The 17,286-nt window shown below is 41.6% G+C and overlaps 1 protein-coding gene across 1 annotated transcript in view; it reads left to right on the top strand.

The window, feature by feature from the left end:
• Rsu1 (Ras suppressor protein 1) overlaps positions 1-17,286 on the top strand; it is a 165,605-nt gene that overhangs the window by 22,106 nt on the left and 126,213 nt on the right. The window contains exon 4 of the mRNA XM_069990435.1: positions 16,177-16,297. Coding sequence (XP_069846536.1) covers positions 16,177-16,297 — 121 coding nt within the window. The remainder of the gene's footprint in view (positions 1-16,176; positions 16,298-17,286) is intronic.

Below are 17,286 nucleotides of genomic sequence, written 5' to 3'. Positions count from 1 at the left end.
TTTTTCTTTTTTTTAATTGTGAAAATACTGTACAGAGGGGTTACAATTACATGGGCAAGATAATGATTACATTTCTTATCAAGCATTGTTGCCTACTCCTTTGTTTTTCCCCTACCTTCCCTTCCCTCCCACCTCTATATCTACACTCCCCTGCCCCCAACCTGGTATTTTTTTTTAAAATTGAGTATATATGAGATTTTCTTTACTGGTAGGAGGGAGTTTAAAATATATAGGTATACATAATCAAATGTTAATTTAAAAAAACTATAAAAATTTTCACATATTTATGTTGTTTCTTATACTGTACCACTAATGTAATTGCCTAGGGAGCAGAATTTTGCCTAGGGTTGAATTCTGCGTGGTGCTGAAACAGCCGCTGGCCATTCATTGTTGATCATAAAGCTTTTCCTAAGTTTTGAAAATATTGTTGCATACTAATTCTGCCAGCAGCTTAAATGATAGAATAGCAATTTTATTTTCTGCATAATAAAAGGTAAGCACTCATCATTTTTTGTTTTGTTTTTGTTTTTGGTTTTTTTGGGGGGGGTGCATGGTTGGGGTTTGAACTCAGGGCCTGGGTAAGCTTTTTTGCTCAAGGATGCTTCTCTACCACTCTGGCTTTTTGGCACTTAATTAGAGATAAGAGTTTCATGGACTTTACTGCCTGCTTTGTACCTCAGTCCTCAGATCTCATCTTTCTAAGATTATAGGCATGAACCACCGGCATTGGCCATAGCACTCAACATTTTGAGCAGAAGATACAAGAGATCTATCTTTTTTTTCTCTGTGTAGTCATTGAACAGCTAGCTACCCACTTATGGAAACCTTCTCTGAATATGGGTCTGTGAAGGAAATAGTTGTATTTTCTGCTTTCTGCTGTGGGTTTCAGTATTGGGGCTTGAACACAGGGCTGGGGCACTGTCCTTTAGCTTTTCCCTGCCCCCTCAAAGCCTATGTTCTACCACTAAAGCCACAACTTCACTTTTTGCTTTTTGCTAGTGAACTAGAGATAAGAGTCTATTCATAGACTTTTCTACCTGGGTTGGCTTTGAACTGCGATTCTTACATCTCAGTTTCCTGAGTTGCTAGAATTATAGATGTAAGCCACAGACATTGGTTTATGTTTGAACTTTTAGCTGTCATGTAGAATGTTTAACTAGCAGGTAGAAATTTTAATGGTCAAAATGATGTCCTGAGACATTGCCAGTAGTGTCTATAGTTTCTTAGCTAGCTCTGTCTTATCATTTAATAGATGATATGGTAATTGTAATTCTAAATTTTACAGCAACGGGCATGAGTTTTTAAAAACTTATTTCCTAGCTGGGACACTGTTGGCTCATGACTGTAATCCTAGCTACTGAGGAGGCTGAGATCAGAGGATTGCAATACAAAGCCAGCCTGAGCAGGAAAGTCGAAAGTCTTAACTACCAAAACAAACAAACAAACAAAAGCCCAAAGTAGAGCTGTGGTTTAAGAAGTAGAGCACTGGTCTTGAGCAAAAGGAGCTTAGGGACAGCTCTACCCGTCCAGAGTTCAAGCCCTAGGACCAGCAAAAAAAAAAAAAAAAAAAAAAAAAAAAAAAAAAAGCTATTCCTGTTAGGTGCAGTTTACCGTTGAATTTGAAATTATAGTAAACAACAAAATGCTAGGATACTTCCTTTAATGATTTAAAAAATGTTTTTTGTTTTTTGTTTTTTGTTTTTTTACCGATGATAACATTCTACCTGCATAGGGAAGTTAAGACAATACTAAATTTTATGCATATTTGTCAACTAGTATTATTCTTATTATGAAGGAACTAAGTATGGGAAACCTGAAAATGTTACATTGTCAAAATAATGAAGAAAATCAAGCAGATTTTTTAACATGTGATAAGGTAAAACCCTTCCCTGCAGAGAGTAGATTGTTAGGGTGAATGAGAAAAATCAACAGCCCCCATTTATCTGTATGACCTTCAATGCTCTTCCAAGACCTTGCTGTTCCTAAGTGTCTGGTTATTTTCTCTTTCCTAGATGATTTGTCATCCCGTATGCAAAAGTTCTCATGCCGGGCTTGTATGAAATTAAACTATGAGGGGAAATATGCAAAATAAATTGTCTCCGTGTCATGAATTTATCTTGTGACAATATCAAAACAGCTTACCGTTTGCATTTTAACCCAGCACAGGTATATTTACAACACAGAGGTGCTTTGATCAATAGCTTATTTTTTAAATTAGTGCACATTTATCAGTTTGTTACTAGGCCCTTGTTTGAATGATCAGAGTTGAAAAAGTATGCACATAGTATTTTTGAGTCTGACAGCTATTAATTAACCAATCTCTATCTGTTGGTCTCAGTCATCAAGTCTCCTTGAAAAATGGCCTGCAGTTGGGAGTGTGCTGTTTGTTTTGGCTTTAAGAAAGAGACACGTGGGCGGGGGGGGGGGGAGGGGGAAGAGGGGACAATCCCTTGGCCCAGGGCTCAGCCCCTGTTCACATCAAAGTCATTGGGCCCTTCGTGGGACAAGCTTGATCCCAGAATGTCTCACCTTGAGTCAGGACACCGCTCCCCCTGCCCCCCGAACCAACACAGAACATAATTCTAGACTCCCCTTTCCTGAAGTCCACTCTATCCCAGAAGAAGCTGGTTCAAGTGTAGCATGGTTAATCCTCCCACAATCTATTTTTTTTTAATAGAACAACATTAACCATGACAACTTGAGAATGGTTGTAGACTAAGGAGGAAATGAGACCGAACAGGTGACCCTGTCACTTCCCATTGGGGGACAGATCTTGAAAAGGCTTTTCTTTCTTTTCTTGTTTTAACAATTGAATTTCTGTCAAACAGAACTTCATAGCCACACATGATGTGAATATGATCTAGCCTAATGTTCCTATGGATATAGGAACTAAACAATGCAAGATTAAACTAAGTAGCAGAAAAATAATGATGCAGTCACAGACCAGGTAAATCCCCATAGAACATCTGTGCAGTTGCTGCTGTTTATCATACACTTCTTTTGGATAAGTAGGAGTGGATAACAGCCATGAAATGTGTAGTGGATCGGGTGTATGAACCAGGAGTTCTTCATTATTGCTATCAAACGTTATGTAGCATGTGCCAAATTTTTATCTGACTGGACTCAGCACGCACAACACAATGGATGGCTTTTTCTGGGATGTCTCAATGGCTTTGATGTCATTGGACTGTGGAGTCATCACACCATTATAACCTGTGTGATTACTCTTCATTCTCCTGTGGGCAGTCCACTGTTCATTGAGATGTTCCGTGGCTCATGACTGTATATAAATATTCAGTTGGCTTTCTGTTTTATAAATAATTTACACATGTGCGTGTGTGTGTGTGTGTGTGTGTGTGTATGTGTACATGTAAGTACTGTACTGGGGTATAACATTCTTTTTTCTACCCTTGTGTGTGTGTGTGTGTGTGTGTGTGTGTGTGTGTGTGTGTGTGTGCATGCATGTGTGCATGTGTGCATGCATATATGCATGTGCCAGTACTGGGGCATGAGCTACAGGGCTAGGGCTCTTGCTTGGCTTTTGTACTCAAGGCTAGCACTCCTACCACTACTTCTGGCTTTTTGCTGGTTAATTAGGCATAAGAATCTTATAGACTTTTCTGCCTGGGCTAGACTTTGAAGTGTGATCCTCAAATCTCAGCCTCCAGAATAGCTAGGATTATGGGTATAAGCTATTGGTGAAAAGATCTTTTTGAACACAAAGTGAAACTTATGTTTGTTGGCTTTTCAAAATGTTTATATGTGTCACCTCATCCATTGGCCTAGATTTCTGTCTTTACATAAGGATTTGTAATCTTATAATCTAGAATTTTAAATGAAATGCATGCATATGTATATGCATTTTTAGCTCCAATAAAATCCTTGAGAATCCTTTTCTCATTGCTATTTTTCTTTCTCTTTGTCACCTAGCTTAGAAACCACTAGAACTGACTACAAGCTAACAAACTTACTGACCTCATTTTCTGCTGTTTTCAACTTGAACTCTATTTGTCTATTTCCCTGTTTCTTTAGCTTATTACCTGATCTATATATTCTTTGCTCTACTTACCTGATTATTTTCTCATCAGAAATTCTCACCCCTCTCTCCAAATCCTGTCCAGCCATCAGAAAGCTTCGATGACTTCCATCCTCTCCAGGAAACCCTAGCTCAGTAACGAACCAACCAGCCCTGTGAGTGCAAAGTAAAATAGAAGGCAGGCTCATGGTCTTTGGATTGTTAAGGACCACCCCCCACAGACATATCACTTCAATATGAAATGAAGGGGAGGAAAGAACTCACATTTATCAGACATTTATTCCACATGAAGTTTGGGTTTTAGACCTAATGTATTGCAGTAACCAGAACTAGAAGGTTCTGGGCTTTGTGTAGTTCTGAACTTCTGCCCAGCTGTTGTCCAAGTTGCTTCCCACGTGATGTGTGTATGCAGATAAACTGTCTCAGACAAGCAGATTTTATGCTCCCTGGACCATGTGTTTCTCTGGCTCTCGATTTTACCTGCTCAAGGAGAAGATTGGGGTGAACTGACAAGGTGAGAAGGCGGAGTTGTTATAGTTAGAGCAAGGATATCCAGTGTCTCCCCCTTCTTCTCCTTCCTTCCCTCCTCTTCATGTAATCAAGCCTTTTCTGGGCAGCTCAGCATATGGTCAGACAGAAAGAGCTACAAACCATTGTGGCCTCCACCGAAGGAGTTCTTAGTTACAGTTATATAAGCATTGTGTTTTTGTTTTTTTGGTCGGTTGTGGGGCTTAAACTCTGGGCCTGGGCTCTGTCCCTCAGCTCTTCAGCTCAAGGGGAGTGCTCTACCACTTGGGTCACAGTGCCACTTCCGGTCTTCTGGTGGTTAATTGGAGATAAGAGTCTCATGAATTTCCCTGTCCAGGCTGGCTTTGAACCATGATCCTCAGATCTCAGCCTCCTGAATAGATAGAATTACAGGCATGAGCCACCAGCGCCTGACACAGTTATATAAATAATAATCATATATTATGTGTCTATATTATATAGGATCTGCAGTACGTGTGGATTTAGTATTTAGTATACATAGTATATGTTCATATGCCACATTATGGATTATATATTATCAAATAGCACACCTTTTTTTTTTTTTTGGTGTCAGTTCTGGGGCTTGAACCCAGGGTCCGGGGTCCTAGGAGTCCCTGAGCTTCTTTTGCTCAAAGCTAGTGTTCTAGTACTTGTAGCATATCTTCACTTCTGGGGATTTTGTTTTTTTGAGGGGGGCAGTTGGTACTTTTTTTTTTTTTTTTTTTTTGGTCCGGTTGTGGGGCCTGAACTCTGGGCCTGGGCCCTGTCCCTCAGCTCTTCAGCTCAAGGCTAGCGCTCTACCACTTGAGCCACAGCGCCACTTCCGGCTTTTTTCTTTTTGCTTATATGGTGCTGAGGAATCGAACCCAGGGCCTCAGGCTTGCAAGGCAAGCGCTCTACCACTGAGCCACCTTCCCAGCCCGGCAGTTGGTACTTAATTGGAGCACCAGTTGGTTATCTCCAGTTGGTTACTTGGAGATATGAATCTCACGGACTTCCCCGCCCAGGCTGACTTTGAACCGCAATCCTCAGATCTCAGCCTCCTGAGTAGCTAGGATTACAGTCGTGAACCACCAGTGCCCAGTCCATAGCACGCATTTTGAAGAGGCTGAGTAGCTTTGGTCCTTTTGTAGCTCCACTCTTGGCTTTTCCACTGACTGAAGATCTTGTGCACTGCTTTCCCCTCCCACTTCTCACTGTTACAGAACTACTCTGGTGCGACTCCTGGCAGAGCTTCTAGACTTAGTTTCTCCCCAGGCCAGGGGAAGGCTTTTCCTTTTCTCTCCTCTGGCCTTGCTCCCAAGTTAATAAGGCTATCTATTGATGTATAGCATTGAGACGTGTCAGAAAGGGAATGTAATTTGGAAAGCAGTGTGTTCCTGTAAGAACCCAGGGTTTATAAATGTCCTCAAGAGCGCATGGATAATTCCTTTATTCTCTCAAGTTAACACAAAACTTGGATATTGACTAATTTTCATTTCCAAAGAAGAAATCCATGCATACCAGCCTTTTAGATTTATTTGGTGACACATAGACTTTTTTTTTTGCAGGTCCTGGGGCTTGAATTCAGGGCCTAGATGCTATCTCTGAATATCTTTGCGCTTAAGACTCGAACCACAGTGTCACTTTTGGTTTTTGAGCATTTAATTGGAGATCAGAGTCTCATGGGGATTTTCCTGCCTGGGCTGTTTTGAACCACAATCCTCAGATCTCATCCTTCTGAGTAGCTAGGATTACAGGCGTGAGCCACTAGTGCCTGGTACACATAGATGTTTTTTAAGAACTCAAGGCCATTTTTTTTTTTTTTTGCTTGATTAGCTTTAAATTATAAAAACTGTTCTTCGTATTTGTTTTTGCTTATTGGTACCTTTCCCCCTAATTTTTGTGTAATTGATTATTCACATTGCTGCTGCTGAGAGAATGGGACCATTTTCTTTTTCTTTTTATGGTGATTATGTCCAAGATATTTTTGTTTGCTAAGACATTACTAAGGAGGCCCACGAGAGGGCACAGCACACAAGTACCCACATGGGTACTTAGTAGACACTTGACATTCAGGCATGGGTGCTTAGTCCTCACTGTTGATTAACCTAAGCTAGCATGACTTGTTATTTGTAGGTCTAATGGCGTTTGGAGGATGTTGGCCTTTAGTGAGGTGGGTGCTTAGATAGTTTGTGAGTTTTATTTTTACCTCGAGGAACATGTAGAACCTGTTAAATGAGAATTTGCTTCAGTGTTTCATAAACTTGATGTTTTGAAATAGCCTATAACTACTGTAATTCACGGTTTTAATAGCTGTTTGGGGGGTTCTCCCATAAAAATCTGTAAAGCCAGTTATGATTAGTATACTTTTGAACTTCAACTTCTTACTGCAACATATAATTAGTTCATTATCTACCTTGTATTTTTGGCCAGAAAACAAAAATAATTAATCACTATTAGGACAAATGACCTTTTCTGCATGTAAAATTCTAAAGAGCATAATTATTACCACTCAAGTGTAAAGTTCCTTAAAAAAATAGAATCATTAAAATGTTATTGAAAACTATGATTCCCAATTTGCTGAAGGAATTGGCATGTATATAATTAGTCTAGACATCACAACAACTTGGGGGTGAATAGTCTGGTGTTTTCTAGCTACAGGAGCTAAGGGTTTCAAGGCATGAGATTTCTATTTGACCAGGAAAGCCCCATATTTCTGTCCATTTGGCTACTTTTCAGGCCAGAGAGAAAGTGGTTATCTGCGATTCTATTTGTCAAACACTGGGGGCAGAGCAGTGTTTGATTTCCCCCATTTTCTCTTGGATGAGTGTTTGCCTCACAGCATATGATTAATGAGTGATGTCACTCACTTTTATGTGTGTGTGTTAGGTATATTTCTAGAAACTTTGACGTAATAGTATTCCTAAAAACAGTGTTTGTTACTATTCTTTTTTCTTGGGGGGGGAGTGTGTAAAATGCAATGAAGTGTAAGTGTGTTGTATAAAAACATAAGGCATCTTCACTTGTGGCATAAATATGTTTTCTAATATAAATATGGCAGGATCTTGGAAGCAGTTGGCTGTGACTCCTCCTGTGTGATATTGTTGGGGACAGTTTGGCCCAAGGGCAGGTGGCCCTAATGCTTTTGGGAAAAGGACATCAGATAACAGCATGCACCATTGCATCACGGGACTGTGTTTACCACAGTGCCACCTGCTGGTTTACCCCTCCCTACCTGCCTTTGGCTCCCATAATGTATCTGCTCCAGGGTTTCCTCTTCTTACTCCAGTGGGAAATCACACTCCATCATTGGTTCTTAGGAAGGAGAACCATGAATCTCCTGATTTTTCAAAGAAGCACTGGCACTAAGTCCCCTGCCTTTTGTCCTCTCACCCAGCAATCGCCAGACAGAGCTCAAGACAACTTTCTGTACTTGTACAAAATTAGTTGTGCTGAGTGTAACTCACACCACCCCCACATTTGGTGGAGGTGGCGGGGAGAGGTGGCCTCTGATTTCATGAGTGTGCTGCTATCAGAGACCCACATGCGCTCTGGCTTCCTGGTGTTGTGGGTGTGAACATGGGCAACATCTACTCCTGCCTTCTGGAGCTGCAGGGGACCTGGCTGAGATGCTAAACATATGGCTCTAAAGACCAATGCATGACCCCCCCTGGCCCTTCCGTGGGCTGCACCCCGGCGGAGCTGCAGTCCGTATGTTCTGCAGGGTGCCTGCTGTTCCTGGAGCCTGTCACTCTTCACAGTTTAGTTTCTCTGCCCTGGAAACTAAGATGGTCTTGCTCAAAAAGCTGCTGGATTGGCTCCATCTAAGCCAGTCTGCCTGTTCTGTTACTACCACCCAACACTAGGGGCCAGGCCTCAGTATTTCAGAGGCCAAAGGAGAGCAAGTGAAAATTCCACAAGTGACCATACTTTCTCATGGGTGTGTGCCATTGAGCAACTGAATTCAGTGATCTTAAGGATTCTGGGCTTTCCTACCCTTGAATGTTGTCTGTTCCACCCAGTGCCAGCTTCCTTCCACAAGTTTCGTGGAGAAGTCGGAGCAGACTAGAAATAGTATGATCTGAGCTGGATTAGCTGCTTACCATTTTTTTTTCTTTTTTTAAGCTCTAATCTCTAGGCTCAGTAGGAAATCTTAACTGGGATAATATTGGTTATTTTAACTCATATATCAGTATTGTGTAAGTGAAGCTGGAGTTTTAGATCCCAGGCTTAATCTCCAGCAGTTTTCTGTGTCAGGACCAGCCACTTGCCCCTTTATGCCAAATAAATAAAGAGACATGGTCAAGGGCAAAGGAGGGAGAGATTTAACTTGGGGGCTCCAGCAGCCATGGGAAGATTGTACTTTGGCCATCTTTTGGATATAGACATGAGCTATAGGTTTAAATAGACAAAGAGGATCAGTGGGGGAAGCCAGGGATAAATGCATAGTTCAACAGTCCTGATCACAGGCATGTTAGATGGCCGTGGTGAGACAGCCCATTGTCTCAGACTTGGTTAAGAAGGGCCTTGCTACATATGCTGAGACTTTTTGACACCTGACTGATGGTCTGGTCCTTTCTCAATCCCAAGATGGCTGCAGAGTGACTGCAGGAGAGAATGGCACAGGGCAAGTCACATACATACACAAAATGGTGGGTGGGAAGTCAAGCCTTCTCCTGCTTTTAGCTAATTCTTGAGTCCAACTGGGAAGTTGGTGCTTTACATCAAAAGCTGTCTTAAGTATCTGTTACCTAGAAGAATTCATTAAATTCATGATATTGTTATCATTAGTGAATTAGAATTTTCTAGAGGTGGACATGATGGGACATACCTGTAATTCCAGCTGCTTGGGAGGTGGAGACAAGAGGAGCTGAGAGTTTGAGGCCATGCTGAGCAAAAAGGCAGCAAGACTCTATTTCAAAAGCAAAATACCAATGAAAGGGCTTGAGGGCAGGGCTCCAGCATTATGTGCACTTGCCTAACATAGGGGAGGTCCTGAGTTCAATTCCAATTTCTCTTCTGAAAGCTGGTGGGGAATGCAGTTCTCAGGCCCCACAACAGGCTGACTCAATGGGAATCTCTAGGCTGTCCTCACCTGTGTGTTTCTGAGCCCTGTGGGATGCCTGATGGAGCCTATATTTGGAGAGCCAGTTTTAGAGCAGTGCTGTCTAATAGAACACTCTACAGTGACCCATGTTAAGTATGGTAACTAGCTGCATGGAGCTCTTCAAGTGCGCCAAGGTGAACAAACAACGGAGTTATTAATGTTATTTAATCCTGATCAATTTTGATGTAAGCAGCTACATAAAAGTAGCCAATACCCCTGGATAGACAAGCTCTTGAGCAATGTGTTGTAATGTGTTAATGTATGGATCAACTCCTAAAATGCTTGAGGAGTAAATGGCTGGTTGGCTTATTCATTACATATCACAGAAGAGACTTCCACAAGTAGAATTCCTGTTGCTGTACTAGTTGATTCCACTTCTTCTTTGGCTGGGGTAGTTTGCTTGTTGCTAGATAGTTGTGTAAAGTTTACTCTTTAAAAAAATTAATTCTTTTGTTTTTGGAGAGTTTCTTTTTTTAGCTATTAAATTTTTTTCTTATTGTTATTATGAAGGTGATATACACAGGAGTTACAGTTACATAAATCAGGTAAAGAGTATATTTCTTTTTGTACAATGTCACCCCTTCCCTTGCTCTTCCTCAGTTTTTCCCTCCCATCCCCATCCATAAGTTGTTCATTTTCAACATAGTATCTAGTGAGTACCACTGCTGTGTTTGTTCACCCTTTGTCCCTCCATTTCCCTCCCCTTACTCTCCCAAAGACATGTAAACAAATGAACAGGACAAACAGCAAAGAAAACAAAAACAACCAAAAAGAACAAAAAAAAAAACTCTTTCCATTTCTTGGAGTTCATTTCCAGATGCGCATAGGCATTGTGCCTTTGTGTTCCTCTCCTAAGAACATCCTCCTTTGGTCTTGTTATGTGTGAATGCCTAGAGTCCTTTATCATTTATTATGTCCTGATGTATATTAGATCTAGCTGCCATGTATGAGAGAAAACACATGCCATTTGCCTCTTTGAGCTTGGCTTACCTCATGTAACATGGTCTACTGTAGGTCTATCCATTTCCCTGCAAATGCCATCACATTACTGGCTGTATAAAATTCCATGGTGTATAGGTACCACATTTTTTTTGGATCCACTCATCTATTGAAGGGCATCTGGGCTGTTGCCACAACTTGTAAAGCCTCCTCTTGGGAGTCATACTGATCACACATCCCTAGGTAGCATATACCTGTTCTCAGTATATGGGTGAAACTCTTAGGTTGACGTGATTGCGTTGTGTTGCTTTGTGTGAAACACCAGCAGAAGCGCTGGGCCGAGCGGTTCCCCAGATGTGTGATGGGATCCTCTGGAGCAGAATGCGACATTCAGGGGACCAAGAGGGCCTGGGCATAATTAGAACATTTCCTCCCAAATCCAGCAACTGAAGTTTCAAACTGTAAAGAACCGTCACTGGTGAGACAGCAGATGATACTGAATTTTTTGTCACAAAGCGACGTTCTACTTGACTGAGCATGCTAATTGGGGCCCCATTGTTGCATTCTCTAAATCCATTGTCATCGATTTTCTACAACCCATCTCTTCTTAAAATCATAAAAACGTTAAAACTAGTTGGAAGAGAATTCAGACATGGCTGCAACCCAGCCCTCTCGTCTTACCCTTGAACAAATGGAAGCTTAGAGAAGTTGTGAGTTGAATAGGGAAACTCACAGCAAATACACAGTTGGAGCCAAGATGGGTCAGCCCTGTAGGGGTCAGGCTGGGGCATCAGATGTCAGGTGCCACAATGTACCTCCATTTCTTCTATGGCTTCAGCTGGGAGTCACAGGTCAGACTGATGGATAAAGGACATTTCAGATAGAGTCTGTTTTTTTTTGTTTTTGTTTTTGTTTTTGTTTTTGTTTTTTGCCAGTCTTGGGGTTGAACAGAGGGTCTGATGTCCCTGAGTTTCTTTTGTTCAAGGCTAGCGCTCTACCACTTGAGCCACAGTGCCACTTCTGGCTTTTCCTGTTCATGTGGTACTGAGGAGTCAAACCCAGGGCCTCATGCATGCTAGGCAAGCATTCTACCACTAAGTCACATTCCCAGCCAGCAAGAGTCTTAATAACAAGCGTAACAATGCTTATTGCTTAGTTATTTGAAAGTGCTTCTTCTTCTTAAGGTGTCATGAAGATATTTTGGAAAATTCCAGCAAAGTATTTTGACTGGGGGAAATACTCACTAGACACTATGTTAAAAATGAACCACACAACTTGTGCATGGGGATGGGAGAGAAAGACCAGGAAGGTATGACACTGTCCAAAGAGAAATATACTCTTTACCTGACTGTAACCCCTCTGTATATCACCTTTATAATAACAATAGCACATTAAGTATTCCTTAAAAACTGCAGCCAGCTTTTAATAGTAGTTAAGATTATTTCAGCCAATATGCCTATGTTGTGGCCATTCCAGTCTGTGTATTATCTACTTGGTATTACCTTCTTATGGATGGCTCTGCTGAGATTAATTTATGTCCCAAGCACTAGAGCTTTTCTGTCTGGGCCCTACTACTCTTTTCTTTGGTGACTTCCTTCCTTTTTTTTTTTTTAATGCTAGTACTCAGGCTTGAACTGAGTGTCTCTTGCTCTTACAACCTTCTTGCTCATAGTTGGCACACTGCTACTTGAGCCACGCCTCTAGCCTGGCTTTTTGCTGGTTTTTTTTGGAGATGGAGTCTCTCTTCTCTTCCTGGGCTGGCTTCAAATCTCACTCCTCTAATCTCAGCCTCCTGAGTAGCTGGGATTACAGGCATGAGCCATTTACCCTTGGCAGCTCCCTTTTTTAAACAGTACCCTGTCCTGAGTTGTGCTGTGCTGCCCGTGAACTGTATGGTGCTGTTTACATAATAAACATTTTCTAATGTTGGCTGGAAGACAGATTTGAATGTTGACTTCTTTTTATTTTCAGTATGCCTGAGAGACAGAAATATCTGTAGTTCAGAAAGCATATTAGCTTGTTTGTTTGTTTTTGACTTTGTTTATTTCCTCTCTTCTAGCTTGAATGGAGTCTCAAAACAAAACAAAATATCACATGTATATACCAAAAGGCTGGGAGAGGTTTGGTGCATTGAGTGTGAGGTGATTGTTTGGGAACACAAAACGGAGTCCTAAATCACATTTAGCATAATTTGTGGGTTTAAATTGGGCTGATTTAACAAGGAGAGTGAAATAATCTCTCATCCTGTCAAAAAAAAAGCGATACCTTTAGAGCAGCATTTAATTGCATTGGCAGAGTAAGTTTGGGGAGGCGGCAGTAATTCTGGCCACATTATTCTTGGTTTGTGGCTAAATTGAGATCATCATTTTCTCCTGGTCTTGCTAAGTTTCTTCATTGCTCTTTGAACTAATCGGATCAGCGCAGTGAGAGGAAGCTTAATGGTAGCAGGAAGGTGGACAGGAAGTAAGGGTTGGCTGTCAGGTAGCAGCATTTTGCCACTGTATGGTCTGGGGAAGAAACAGCTGATCCTGAAGATAAAATCAGATGACTTCTTTCTATCTCTCTCAGCAGTCCTGGGATTGAACTCTAATGTTACACTACTTGAGCCCTGCTCCTAGTACTTTTGCTTTTAGTTTTCATTTTAGATGGTCTCCTGTTGCCTGGCTAGCTTTGGAATGTGATCCTCCTACTACCACAATACCTGACTTATTTTTAAGATAAGATCTCATGCTTTTGCGGGCTTTGAACCATGATCTCCCTGTTTTTGCCTACTGAGTGACAGTGATTACAGGCATGCACTAGCACATCCTTATTCATTGTCTTGAGTGTTTTTTTTTTAATGTGAAGTGAGCATCACTTATTTGCACCAAAGTGTGAGTACTTTGAATATGCTTTTGCGGCCACATTATACAATTCAGATTCAAATACATTTGTATTAGCACTAGAATCAATCTTGGAGGTAATTCTCAGCTGCCTAGACTATTCATGAAAACAGGCTGTTCTATGAACAGCTACTTCCAGAACTAATACAAAGCCCAGTCTCTGGAGCACTGTCCCCTGCCATGGGTCTTAGTCCAGACTGATTTGATGTTCTTCACAGTCCTTCCTTCTAATGAAAGTCTTTCTGCTAAGTCTTCCTGCTAGAAGGAATCAGGCCCTCAATAACTTAGATGATCCATCACACCACAAATGAGGGTTCAAAACTGTCTTCCCTTGTCCTGTATGCCTGGGATCTGTCAACTGGGTTGACATTTTAGATGTACATTTTGAATTTTGCATTCCCTTCATAGGGTGCACAGGGGTTCCTGACTCTGCCTTCAGGCTGGATTGGCAGCGGGCAGGCTGGCTGGCTATCCCAGCCTTCTGGGGATGAAGGGAAGGAGGGAACTGATGGGTGGGGGGTGGGGAGGCACATGCCACCTGTGCTGATGTGAGGCACAGCACACTTGTGCTAGACTCAGTGTCTGTGTATGTGCTTTCCTCCGTGACCTGCGCAATCTCCTCATTAGGGTTCACTTAGCCACGCACGAGCTCCTTGACGCCTACAGAAAGTTGTAGAAAGACCGAATAAGGAAATAACAGTCTGTTTCAAAGTCTTCCTGCTGCCAACTTTTAGCTCTGGACAGTTGTCTGTCTCTCAATATCCTGGGGAGGAGAAGTTTAATTCCAGGAGTTACTCAGATACCAAAGTTCAATGATAGGCACTAAAAATGACACAGTATTTACGTAGAAATTATGCATATTATAATCTAAACCATCTATACATTACTTGTAATATCCAACACTATGTAAACATTACGTAGATGTCATATTGCATCATTTAGGAAATACTGACAAGAACAAATATGTAATATTCAGTATGGCATGCATTTATCTCAGCTATTTTTGACCCAGAGTTGGTTGAATCTATGCATATGGAACTACAGATTTTGATTTTTTTTGGGGGGGGTCCGGTCATGGGGCCTGAACTCTGGGCCTGGGCGCTGTCCCTCAGCTCTTCAGCTCAAGGCTAGCGCTCTACCACTTGAGCCACAGCGCCACTTCCGGCTTTTTTCTTTTTGCTTATGTGGTGCTGAGGAATCGAACCCAGGGCCTCAGGCATGCAAGGCAAGCGCTCTACCACTGAGCCATCTTCCCAGCTCCGGAACTACAGATTTTGAAAGCCTACTCCATTATTTTATTTTATTTTTTTTATTTATTTTTTTAGTGCTGGTTCTGGGGCTTGAACTCAGAACCTGGGTGCTGTCCTAGAGGTTATTTTTTTGCTCAGGTTTAGTGCTCTACCACTACTTGAGCTACAGCTCCATTCCCAGCTTTTGAGGGAGTTAATTGGAGATTAACTTTCTTGCTCAGACTGTCTTCAAACCAAAATCCTCAGATCTCAGCCTCCTGAATAGTTAGGATCACAAGCATGAGCCACGGGAGCCCAGCTCCTACTGTACTTTTGAAGTGATGATGCCTTTGGTTTTTAATTTTGTGTTTGCAGTCATTCGCTATAGGTAGGGAAAACCCTTGTACTACCAGCTTAGAGGACTATTTTCACCTTTGATCTGCATACCACTAATCATAGCATGTTAGTGAGTTGGTTTTTTGTGTTTCTATATAATAACAGTGTATTGAGCAGTTGTTAATCTGATGTAACCTGTGTGTGTGTGTGTGTGTGTGTGTGTGAGAGAGAGAGAGAGAGAGAGAGAGAGAGAGAGAGAGAGAGAGAGAGAGAGAGAGAGGAGAGAGAGAGAGAGGGAGAGAGAGAGAGAGAGAGAGGGAGAGAGAGAGAGAGTGTTTGCATCTGTATCGATCAAGGCAAATTAGTTCAGAGGCCAGAGTCAGAAACTAGATAGGTTAAATATCTTCTCATTTACAGCTGAGCATAAATTGTGATTTAGTACAATGCTAAAGAAGGCTAGCTCTTCATGTGTAGACTGATTTAAGAAGTCTGATGATACCCTCATTTAGGCAGAAATCTGGGTTTGCTGTTTTTCTTCTGGTGAAGATGCAAGGAAGTAAAAGAAGGCAGTGATTGCACTTATTAACTATCTGATCATGGAAAGCATGCACTCTGTACTGTTTGCTTACAGGCTGTTTCTGATAGAGAAATTCCTCTTTGTCCCCCTGCGTCCCACCTCTCTGTCCCTCTGATGCAAACTATGACAAGGACTTTTACCTAATTGGTGGAGAGTTACTATGTACAAAAATTGTACAACTGCTGGGTACCAGTGGCTCATGCTTATAATCCTAGCTATTCAGGAGGCTGAGATCTGAGGCAAGGTTAGAAGCCAAATCAAGAAATAAACTCTACAAGACTCTTTATTTCAAGTTAAGCAGCACAGAGCCAGAAATAGAGATGTGGCTCAAGTGGTAAAGCACCAGCCTTGAGTGAAAAAGCTAAGTGAGAACACAAGGCCTAGTACCAGCAGACACAAGCAAAAATGTACAAGACCCAAATAGGACACTCATGTGAATTAGGTGATCTCATATTGGAGTTCCACTTCTCATCTGAAATGGAAACAAAATGTGCTACTAGCCCCTCTTGCAAGGTGTTGTGACCTCCTGAATTTACAGTTGGCATTTTTCTTCCCCATAGCTGTGCCCCCAAACATAGCAGAACTGAAGAATTTGGAGGTGCTCAACTTCTTTAATAACCAGATTGAGGAGCTGCCCACACAGATCAGCAGCCTTCAGAAACTCAAACACCTAAACCTTGGGTGAGTACCAGAGGAGGGCGTAGGAAGCCAGGGCCAGTGGCAGAGCTCACGGTGTGGGCAAGGCAGAGGCACCATTCATATTACTTCATGGGAGAAGTGGATTTCTCATTTCTTTTTATGTTTTGGGTAGTTCTTTTGGTTGTTTTTTTTAAAAAAGAGGTTTATTGTTTTAATATTTTCTTTCAGTGGCCTCTGTTACATTATCTATTTGAGAACTAATTGAGAAGCTAATTGTTAGGGCAATAAAGGGAGGTTTTTGGTGTGTCTGTGTGTTTTACTGTGTTGTTTCTAATAAAATTTTATTCCAGTTATGTCCATCAAGAAGGGACTTACTTGCCTAGCATTATCTGTTCAGATAAATGGTAAAATGTATTAAGTAGAAATCATTTATAAAATGTTTTCTTCTTAGACATTGTATATTCCCTAACACTTCCATTAAAATGACTACAATCTAGTAATTCTAGATTGTAGGGAAGTTGTACTCTTTTTTTTTTCCTTATGGAAAGGTGAAGAGAGAGGATTGCCATTTCGGCAGAGGCTGAAGAACCAGGTAGCAGTAAATACTAATTATAGCTTGGATTCATATATTGCTTTGTGGTTTCCGAAGTCCTCAAGCAAGCATTTGAAGAGCAGACTTTGTGGTCTATTGCACAGAGAAGAAGCCACGCGGCTGGTTATATGTCTGTGTGACTGGCTTCTGATGACCTCTGAGGTCAGCTTCTGGGGGAGGGAGAGAACCCATTGGTTTGGGTTGACATGTTTGCCATTAGATTCTGTAGAGGCCACCCAGAACTGCTGCTTCTGAATTCCATCTTCACTGTGGTGGATGGGATTGCCCATGCGTGCCTTCTTCTCTGGGTAAAGTAATGTATTGACTACATGGTGGCTACTTCATGCGTTACTTAAGTTTACACTCTACAAGGACTGGTAATAGAAGCTGGCCAGGTATTTATCACTTTAATAGAAAGCACTCATGAAAACAGCTATCA

Source organism: Dipodomys merriami, unplaced genomic scaffold (assembly GCF_024711535.1).
Source record: "Dipodomys merriami isolate MVZ:Mamm:240054 unplaced genomic scaffold, mDipMer1.0.p SCAF_4, whole genome shotgun sequence".
NCBI classification, from domain to species: domain Eukaryota; kingdom Metazoa; phylum Chordata; class Mammalia; order Rodentia; family Heteromyidae; genus Dipodomys; species Dipodomys merriami.
The sequence above is the reverse complement of the archived record's forward strand: the minus strand, read 5'-3'. Positions and strand labels throughout refer to the sequence as shown.